Raw genomic sequence first — 10724 nt, 5'->3', positions numbered from 1 at the left:
TCCCCCGCGCCGCTCCGGACCGCGGGCCCTCCCCACGCGGCCCCCTCCCTTCCGCCTCCTTCGCCACCCACCCGCCCCCCCAAAAAACTCCCCCCTCCGCCGCCTCTCTCCTCCCCGCACCCCCCCCCCAACCCCCGCCCCACTCAGCCCGCCGCCGCCCCGCCCCCGCTCCCCTCCCATCGCCTTCCCACCGCCACCCCCTTCTTCCCCCCTCCCCCCCCCCCCCCGCCCCGCTCCCCCCTTCCCGCTGCGCTCAGCGGCGGCGGGGAGAGCGCGGGGGCTCCGCTGGCCGCCCCCGCCGTTAGGGCGCGCGCCGGAGTGCGCGTGCGGGGCCGCGCGCCCCCCCCCCCCCCGCGCGCGCGCGCGCGCGAGGGAGTGTGTGAGAGGAGACTCTGTGCGCGCGCGCCTGTGCACGCGTGTGCGTGTGAGTGTGTGTGTGAGCGTGTGTGAGTGAGCGTGCCTGTGTGTGTGTGTGAGTGTGAGTGTGTGAGTGTGTGTGCGCCCCTGTGCGAGCGCTGGTGTCTCGGCGCCGCCTGCGTGCGGGGGGTGTTTGTGCGCGCTCCGCGCCGAGCCTCCCCGGCTGCTGCGATTCTCGCCGCCGCCGCCGCCCCGGCGGCTCCGCGCAGCGCCCGCGTAGCGGGGTCGGGCATCTTCATGGGTTGCCACCATGCTTGGGCCCCGGAGGTTTCGGGCGAAGTAAGTACCGGGGTTGACTTTTTTTCTCGCGCCCCCCCCCCTTCTCTTTCCTTCCTCCCTTTCTCTCCCCCCCCCCCCCCCCAAACCTCCCCCTTCCTCCTTCGCCGCCGGGTCTTTCGTTGCTGTTGCTTTCCACCCCAACGCCTCCCCCGTCCCGTGTCCCCCACACACACACCCCCCCTCCCGGCAAGGCATTTCTCCCCACTCTGGGTGCTGCTCAGTTGGGTGGCAGTGTCCGGCTGGGGCCGCTTGCTTTGCTGCTGCTGTCGGCGGTACTGAAAGCTGCTTCGAGCCGGATATGCAGTGCGGTAATCTAAGGGTTGAACTCTTCGGGGAGAAAAACCACACACACAAGAAAAATCCCGATGCAATCCCTTCCCTTTTCTCCCCTCCCCTCCCCCCCCCCTCCACCCCCAGCACCCCCTCCCCCCCCACCCCCCCCATCTGAACCTCTGTAGGGAGCTGGCGAACAGCAGCACGCAGTCATCACAGAGGGGTTTCCAGGGCGGGATTGCAACCTTGCATACAGCCAGCTACAACTTTATTTTCTTTGCCTCCCATCCCCCCCCCCCCCCCATTTTTATTATTAATTTTTTTTTTTCAGGGAAAGGGGGAAAAAAAAAGGAGGAGGAGGAGGAGGGGGGCAATATTGTATTTTCCTCCTTTACTAACCATAATTGAATTAAAGTTGTAAAATGCCTGGGAGTTTAACACTGACCGGGCAGGATTTCAATTTTTTTTTTTCTTTTTTTTTTTTTTCTCCCCGTCTGAAGAACTGTTGGTTAATGGATGAATGGATCTGATCGAGCTGAGAAAGAATATGCTAGATACATGCCTTTGAGTAAGATTTCTGCTGCCTTTATGCAGTGAAGCCTTTTGCTTTGAGTAATCCCGATCCAGTTGACGTCTGGTCAGAATTAGAGGGAGATTCGCCGAGACTTCCGATTTCTTGCTGCATGACTGCCTTTGCTGCAAGTGCTAGGTTTGCAGCCTTGAACCTGATGCCACAGGAGATGTCTTGCAGTACTGAGACTTCCCAGTTTTCAGGATGCATTCCTGCAAACCAGAGTTGTGTCAGGAGGATTGAAGCTCTGAGGTGGACAATACAAAATGCAAGCCTGCTTCAGGATCCCAGCATTTAAGCCTGGATAATATGTTATTATTCCCTTACCGACACACAGTGCATTTATTTTCCCTATCTGTATTTCTTTTAGACTAGTAGAAGTAGAAGAAAGCCAGCCAAGGAGTCAGAAAGACTGCAAGAAAGAGTGGAAATTGGGTTTCTTTCCAGCTAGGTGAAATTTGGGTATTAAATTACTGACGTAGGTCAATGGTAGGGTTTCCCTTCCACCCCCCCTTGGCTTTTAATCAGCCTGGGTGTCTTCTCCCCTAAAAGATGAAGAGTACTGACAGCCATTGCTGCTTATAATCAGTAACTCTGATGCTTGGAGTGTTGGCGATGAGATATTTCCATGAGACCTATTTAGATCTCTCCACTTCTACCAGGCTAGTTTTGCAGAACGTTGGGAATAAGCGGTATGTCAGATATGGCTGAGGCTCCGAAGATGATCCGCATGCTTTGCATTTTTCACAAATTTTGGGTGAGTGGTTAAAACATTTCCTTTAAGTGCAAGAGTGTGTATATGTGTGTATGTGTGTGTGTGTGTGTGAAAGCTGAAGACCTCTGCTTGATAGTCATCTCTGTTATATTGTATATAACGGGGGGGGTGGTGGTGGAGGATCAATTAAAATGATTTACTTGTGTAAAGATGCAACATTTCTCTCCCTGAAGAGAGCTGTTAAGTGCACTGAAGTAGGAGGTTAACATATTTAATCTCATTACTGAAGAATTCCTCCACAAAAGTCATCTGTGTGTGCGTGTGTGTGTGTGTGTGTGTGCGTGCCTGTGTGGGTGGGTGTGTGCTTTGTAAATGTATAGATAGGAAAGGAGAGGAAAAAAAAATCATAAAAGAGTTTTAAGAAATGTGTGATGTGGAGAATGTATCAGTATTCTCTCTGCCGAATTAAGCTGCTGTTTTCAGCACTGAGATTTTTTTAGATTTTTTTTTTTCCCCCCTCCCTCTTTGGATTCCTACCATGGCATTTCCACCACAGGTTAAAAATCAAGGTAGAAGGAGGGGAAGACCTTGGTGCGCTGTTCACTGGGGAGGTTCTGAAGGGAAGGGGGAGCTGGGTAATAGGGGAGGTGGGAAACCTCGTAAAATGGTGCTTCTTTTCTCTTAAATTAGAACCGTGAAACAGAACTGACAGCCATTTTATGTATATTTATGGGGCTGGTCGTGAAAAAGAAATCCAAGGAGGCACTGAAATGCACCCCACAAGAACAGAACCAGAACAATTCCTACTGTGACCTCACCTTTTTAAACACCGCAGGCATTTGACTCGCTAGGAGTTGCCCATCAACCTTCTAATCAATGCATGTCATCCAGTTTTCAAAAGTGTGGGAATTAGAAGTGACAAGAGGGTGGTTTGTGGGTTGTTTTTTTTTTTGGGAGGTTGATTAACAATCCCATTCTCTACCCCACTGAAGATACACGCATAAACTTTGTGTCCATTTTAGATGTTACGGGGCTATGCGATTATGCTGCTTTCTTTTTTTTTTTTTTCTTTTTTTCTTTTTTCTCCTTATCCTTGCAGGAAATAAAATGTACGCTTGCTGCTCTACAGTAACTTTGGAACAGGACCTCAACAAAAAAATGCATATCTGGATGCTGCAGACGATCGCGTTTGCTGTAACATCGCTAGTCCTTTCGTGGGCAGAAAGCATCGAATATTATGGGGAAATCTGTGATAATGCGTGTCCTTGTGAGGAGAAGGACAGCATCTTAACAGTGAGCTGTGAAAACAGAGGGATCATCAGCCTTTTTGAGATCAGTCCACCAAGGTTCCCTGTCTACCACCTCTTGCTGTCGGGGAACCTTTTGAACAGGCTGTACCCGAACCAGTTTGTCAATTACACGGGGGCTTCAATTTTGCATCTGGGGAGCAACGACATACAAGACATCGAAACCGGGGCCTTTCATGGTCTGAGAGGTTTAAGGAGGCTGCACCTGAACAATAACAAGCTGGAACTTTTACGGGATGACACTTTCCTTGGGCTAGAGAGTTTGGAATACCTACAGGTCGATTATAATTATATTAGTGTCATCGAACCCAATGCCTTCAGCAAGCTGCATTTGCTGCAGGTGCTGATTCTCAATGATAACCTCCTCTCCAGTTTGCCCAACAACCTTTTCCGTTTTGTGCCCTTAACTCACCTGGACCTGAGGGGTAACCGGCTGAAGCTCTTGCCCTATGTGGGCCTTTTGCAGCACATGGATAAAGTGGTAGAGCTGCAGCTGGAGGAAAACCCCTGGAATTGCTCTTGTGAGTTGATTGCTCTAAAGGATTGGCTGGACAGTATCTCCTACTCTGCTCTGGTGGGAGACGTGGTTTGTGAGACCCCTTTCCGCTTACATGGTCGAGACTTGGATGAAGTCTCCAAACAGGAGCTTTGCCCCAGGAGGCTCATCTCGGATTATGAGATGAGACCGCAGACACCACTGAGCACCACGGGGTATTTCCACACTACCCCGGCCTCTGTCAACTCCGTGGCCACTTCTTCCTCAGCTGTTTACAAATCCCCCTTGAAGCCCCCCAAAGGGACCCGCCAACCCAACAAGACAAGGGTGCGCCCAACCTCACGCCTGCCCTCAAAAGATCTGGGATACAGCAACTATGGCCCCAGCATTGCTTACCAGACCAAATCTCCGGTGCCTTTGGAGTGCCCCACTGCCTGCACTTGCAACTTGCAGATTTCTGACCTGGGCCTCAATGTCAATTGTCAGGAGAGGAAGATCGAAAGCATCTCTGAACTGCAACCCAAACCTTACAATCCTAAGAAGATGTATCTAACGGAAAACTACATTGCTCTGGTACGCAGGGCAGATTTTGTGGATGCCACTGGGCTGGATTTGCTGCATCTAGGCAATAATCGGATCTCGGTCATTCAGGACCGGGCTTTTGGGGATTTAACCAATTTGCGAAGGCTGTACCTGAATGGGAACCGGATCGAGCGGCTGAGTCCGGAGCTGTTCTATGGGCTGCAAAGCCTGCAGTACCTGTTCCTGCAGTACAACGTCATCCGGGAGATAGAGGCAGGCACCTTTGAACCTGTCCCCAACCTTCAGCTCTTGTTTTTGAACAACAATCTGCTAAGGTCTTTGCCGGGGAACATTTTTTCTGGTCTGTCTCTCTACAGGCTGAGCCTGCGGAGCAACCACTTCTCCTACCTGCCGGTGAGCGGGGTGCTGGACCAGCTGAAATCCCTGCTGCAGATCGACCTGCACGAGAACCCCTGGGACTGCACGTGCGACGTGGTGGGCATGAAGCTGTGGCTGGAGCAGCTCAACACCGGTGTCCTGGTGGACCAGGTTATCTGCGAGTCCCCTAAGAAGTTCGCCCAGAGCGACATGCGGGCCGTCCGGGCGGAGCTGCTGTGCCCGGACTACTCGGACATCGTCGTCTCCACGCCCACGCCGTCCCCGGGGCAGCTGCCGGCCAGGACCACCCCTTCCTCCTCCACCGTGCGCCTCAACGGCACGGCGGCGGCGGGCGGCTCCGCGCCCGCGGGTGGCGCCGGCGGCGGCAGCTCCTCGGTGCCGCTCTCGGTGCTGATCCTCAGTCTGCTGCTTGTCTTCATCATGTCCGTCTTCGTGGCGGCGGGGCTCTTCGTCCTGGTGATGAAGCGGCGCAAGAAGGGCCAGGGGGACCACGCCAGCGCCAACAACTCCGACGTGAGCTCCTTCAACATGCAGTACAGCGTCTACAGCGGCGGCCACCACCCCCATCACCACCACCCCCACCTCCAGCAGCACCCGCCCCACCGCGGCGGCGGCGGCGGCGGGAGCGGGAGCGGCGCGGCCCTTCCCAAAGTGAAGACCCCCGCCGGCCACGTCTACGAGTACATCCCGCACCCCCTGGGCCACATGTGCAAAAACCCCATCTACCGCTCCCGGGAGGGCAACGCGGGCGAGGATTACAAAGACCTCCACGAGCTCAAGGTCACCTACAGCAGCCACCCCCTGCAACCCGGGGGGGGAGCGCCGCCGGCCCCGCCGCCCCCGCCGCCGGCGGCGCCCGGCGGGGAGGATGCGCCCGTGCGCAGCCCCGCGTACAGCGTGAGCACCATCGAGCCGCGGGAAGAGCTGCTCTCTCCGGTGCAAGACGCCGATCGCTTTTACAGGGGCATTTTGGAGCCCGACAAACACTCCTCCTCCTCCACGCTGGGCACACCCGGCTCCACCCTTCCCGACTACCCCAAGCTCCCCGCCGCCTACACCTACTCCCCCAACTATGACCTTAGGCGTGCCCACCAGTACTTGCACCCGGGGCCGGGGGACGGCAGACTCCGGGAGACGGTGCTCTACAGTCCCCCTAGTACTGTCTATGTAGAGCCCAACAGGAACGAGTACCTGGAGCTAAAAGCAAAACTAAACGCAGAGCCGGACTACCTCGAAGTGCTGGAAAAACAGACCACATTCAGCCAGTTCTGAGAAACAGCCCCCCTTTCCCCCGCCCTCCCCCCCGGCCCCCCCGCCAGCCACAGCAGCTCCTTCTCTAGAGTATTTGTATTTAACAACCACACGCAAAACAAAGAAACGTAAATGCTGACCTCCCCCCTCCCCACCTTGCCCCCTCCTCCTTTTTTTTCGCCCTTTAATTCATTTTATTGTAGGGTGAAGTGCCTTGGCACAGGATTTTTCAGCTTCGGGGAATGATTCTTAAAGGGTGTGCTGTTTATTTTGTTTCCAGGGTTTGGGTTTTTTTTGGTTGCTTTTTGTTTGTTTGTTTGTGGATTTTTCTTTTACTGTGTTTGGAAGCAGGGAACCACCTATTGTATAAATTGGACACAACGCTGACATTGTGTGTGTGTGTCCATGTGTGCTTGGGGAAGGTGGCAGGAGGGTCTTGTCAGGTCATATTCAGGTTACAAGTACAAAAGTCACGGTCATTTATTTTATTTTATTTTAATTTCTATTTTCTTGCACAGACATCGTTTAATTTTCTTTTCTTTCTGGTTGAAGAGTACAGCGCACATTTCCCCCTTTTAGCCATGGGTGAGTTTAAATGGCTTTTATGGAGAGATTAGCACACCCCGACTTTAATACAAGGTTTCCTTTTTTTAAGGATGTGTTTGTATGCTTTCTGGACTTTTGAATTAAAAAAAAAATATATTATGATCTTTAAAAGGATCACTGTAGATGTGGACAAATCATTAAAGAGTGCAGAGATATATGATCCATAACTGGTTAGTGAAAATAACTTATTGATGAAATATAAAAAAAATATTTTATTGTAGCACCTATTTTTATATGCACATTAGCATTTCTCTTTCCTTCACTATTTTAGGGCCTAATCCTGCAAACTCTTACTCGAGTATAGTTTAACTTGTGGAAGAAGTCCCAGTTTAGGCCTTCATCCAGCAGGCACTTAAGAACAACCATGTGAGCAACTTTGCCAATGTGTGTGGTCCCATAGACTCACTCGTTGAGCAAAGTTACTCAAACGCCCAGAAGATTAGGACAGAGGATACAGAACCATTCTTACAAGAAAAACTACTGGGATGATGTCTTTTTTTTCAGGATGGGGTCCAAAGTCTGCAGATTGCTTTAAAGTGTTGCACTACATTGAGAGCTTTTTTTTTCCCAAAGCTGATGTAGTACCAGAAGGACCTTTTAATTCATTACAGATAATGCCAATTACGACCAAATCCTAATAGACAATCTAAGACATAAAATCTGATCACAAGAGGAAAAAAAAAAAAACAACAAACCCACCTTGTTTCTCTATTTAAAAATGTACCTTTCAGCAACCTCCAGCTCAGGCATCTGGTTGGGCAAACTAGTGAGGGATGTGTAGAAGGCATTCATTTTAGCAGGAAAAAAATATGTCTCATTTTTGATTTGTCACTTCTATTTTTTTCCCTTTTTTCTTTCTTTTTTATTAATTAACCAAAAAATGATTTTACAACTGTTGTAGCCAGTTTCTGATTGTTTAGTCAAGTACAATTGCACTTGTACAGATCCACGTTTACTGGCATCTTGAAAGACCAAATGATGGACTGTACACATTTATATAAAATGTCTTTACCCCTTTGGGCAGCAGGCAATGGCAAGGATATAAACACAGCATCACTGTAAGATGGGACAACCGATGTCTCATATGTATCCCAGCACATGTGATTTTTTAATAGTTTCTGAATAAACACTTGATAAATATTTCAAATGCAAGATCATGAAGTAATGAGTATCTGAAGTTTAAAATTTCTTGCCAAAATCATCTGTTTGTACGTTGGATTCACTTTACTGGCAATTATGGCTCATCATAAAGATCTAACATTTTTAGGCAAAACATAATGTGTTCTCTATTTTCAAAACATGGCATATGGTAATTACCAGCATACATAACATGGGTCAGAGAGCAACACAGGGATGGATACATGTTTCACCAACATACTCAACAGGATAGTTTTATATTTACGTTTTGTTTCCTTACCGAAGTATTCTTTTAATATATGGAACAGGGTAAGTGATACTTCATATGTGGTTTCATCTTTCTTCATTAGGTTGTCGTGTTCGGTATTGTTTGCAGAGTTGCTCACTAGTGCATTTTTTATCACAAAAGGGCTCTGTTCTGTTCTGCTTTTCCTATCCATGTACAATCTGTCACTTTCTACAAAAACAAAGCTATATAACCGGTCTGTTGGAATTCAAGATAAATGTTTTGTTGGCATGTGTTCTTCCCTCTGTGCCACCCACACTGAGCAAAAGCAAAAGGGGGAAAAAAAAAGAAAAAAAAAAGGAAAAAAAAGCATGACTGTATTTAGCTTGGACAGTTTAGTGAGTGGAGTGTTATTTCAGTTTGAAATGGGGCTAGAAGGAGTATTCTTTTGTCTCAAGAGACATAACACATGGCTATTCTGCGCACTGCTCTCGGTCTCCTGCAGACTTCCCATTGACACTCAGGAGAGATGTGAATGTCGCTGCCTGAGGTGCACTTTTGGAGCCCTTATTTTGAATTCCCGCCTTTATAACTTGCTGAAACCAGCAGCCTGGTTCTCCTTCCATTTAAACTCAGTAGAGGCACGCTGATGTTAAGTGGGTATAAGTAAGAAAATTTTCAGCTTCGATGACTTTGTCATTCACTAAGAGAAAGGCTTACACAGTAAGGATTGAAAGAGAAGCCCCTATGAACTATGTGTCTGTACACGTGTGTATATATATATATATAATTTTTTTTTTCTGTATGTTTCTAAACTCATAAACGGGAGTTTGCAAAGCCATCAATACAAACGTTGAGTTAGGTCCTTAATGTGAAGGGTACATTTTACATGGCATTCTGCCACAAAGAGGCAGCATCCACAAATGAGTAAATGAGCAGGAATTGCTTGGATTTGTAAGAAATAGCTGGTAGAAATGCCTTGGCAGCTTGTTTATGCTTACATTCTGATGCTGCCATTTCTGAAGCCAGTAGTACTGCTGCTTCCATGTTTTCTACACGTGCATAATAACTGGTAATGAAGAACTTTTCTAATGGCCTACACTAAAATCGGGACGGCTAGTGTAAATCTCTTTGACTTCTCATCTTCAGTAGAAAAAAATATTACCTGTTCTTTTATTGGAGAAAAATTTAAATGGCATTAATTGCCTTCAAGAAGTGCATTCTTGAACATTAATCCTTAAAAAAGCATACAGAGTGCAAAGTAATATTCTTAAGTCCATAATTATCCTGAAATGCACCTGAGGACTTTAGTGGAAGTAGGATTTCCCAGTTAGTGACTACAATGATATATCATCAGTGAAAAATTATAGTAAGAAAAAAATAGATGGGAATATGACGTAATAAAGGGAGATGTGCTTCTGCTTTGAAAACAGGGTAATTTACTTAAAGAAAAACTGTTTGTGTAAGAATATGGCCTTTGTTTCATTAGAAAGATCAGTGAAACCTTCTGCATGATGATCTGCTGAGTTAGTGCTGGCCAAAGGGGTAAAAGTATAAGAAGAAAAAATATTTCTATTTTTAGAATTATGAATATTATTTCATCTGCATTTCGGTTGGTAAAGGTTGGTTACTAGAGGGGTTTTTTCCCCTTTTAAATTTTTTTTTTAGTCTTTTGACAGGAAATGCTGAGCTTGTTGAATCACTTACATGGCCTCACATTTTATTTTCATATAATTCTGTGATAAAAGAGGAAAAAGGGTGGAAGAGAATCCTAATTTCTCAATGTAATTACTGGAATCAAAACATGGATTGTGATAATATAGAATATTTATTATTATGAAGTAAAAGAAATAGTCTTTGTACTTTGTTTTCTCATATTGTGCCAATTTAACGTCTTGTGTGCTAATGGTCAGGTTTGGAGTGAGATAACTTTTTCTTTCACACATTTTCCTCCTTTTCTTTCTCTTTTTCTTTCTCCTTTCTCTTTTTCTTTCTCCTTTTCTTTTCTTTTCTTTTCTTTTCTTTTCTTTTCTTTTCTTTTCTTTTCTTTTCTTTTCTTTTCTTTTCTTTTCTTTTCTTTTCTTTTCTTTTCTTTTCTTTTCTTTTCTTTTCTTTTCTTTTCTTTTCTTTTCTTTTCTTTTCTTTTTTTCCTTTTCTTTTCTTTTCTTTTCTTTTCTTTTCTTTTCTTTTCTTTTCTTTTCTTTTCTTTTCTTTTCTTTTCTTTTCTTTTCTTTTCTTTTCTTTTCTTTTCTTTTCTTTTCTTTTCTTTTCTTTTCTTTTCTTTTTCTTTTCTTTTTCTTTCCTTTCTTTTTTCTTCTCTTCTTTTTTTCCTTTTCTTCTTTTTATCCTTTTTTCTCCTTTTTCTTTTTTCTTTTCTTTCTCATCTCATCTCATCTTATCTCATCTCATCTCATCTCATCTCATCTCATCTCATCTCATCTCATCTCATCTCATCTCATCTCATCTCATAATCTCTTCAACATACTTTATTCCCATCTTTGATAAAATGAGATGAATTTCAATTG

General features: G+C 46.6%; 1 protein-coding gene across 1 annotated transcript; it reads left to right on the top strand.

The window, feature by feature from the left end:
* Positions 1-468: 468 nt before the first annotated feature.
* SLITRK5 (SLIT and NTRK like family member 5) lies at positions 469-6251 on the top strand (the record flags this gene model as incomplete). Its single annotated transcript, XM_084279121.1, has 2 exons — positions 469-696; positions 3355-6251. The coding sequence occupies exon 2, from the start codon at positions 3363-3365 to the stop codon at positions 6249-6251; it is 2889 nt and encodes a 962-aa protein (XP_084135247.1). The 5' UTR covers positions 469-696; positions 3355-3362.
* Positions 6252-10724: the final 4473 nt, after the last annotated feature.

This window comes from Gallinula chloropus, assembly GCF_964237585.1.
Source record: "Gallinula chloropus genome assembly, chromosome: 1".
Taxonomy (NCBI): Eukaryota; Metazoa; Chordata; class Aves; order Gruiformes; family Rallidae; genus Gallinula; species Gallinula chloropus.
The sequence above is the reverse complement of the archived record's forward strand: the minus strand, read 5'-3'. Positions and strand labels throughout refer to the sequence as shown.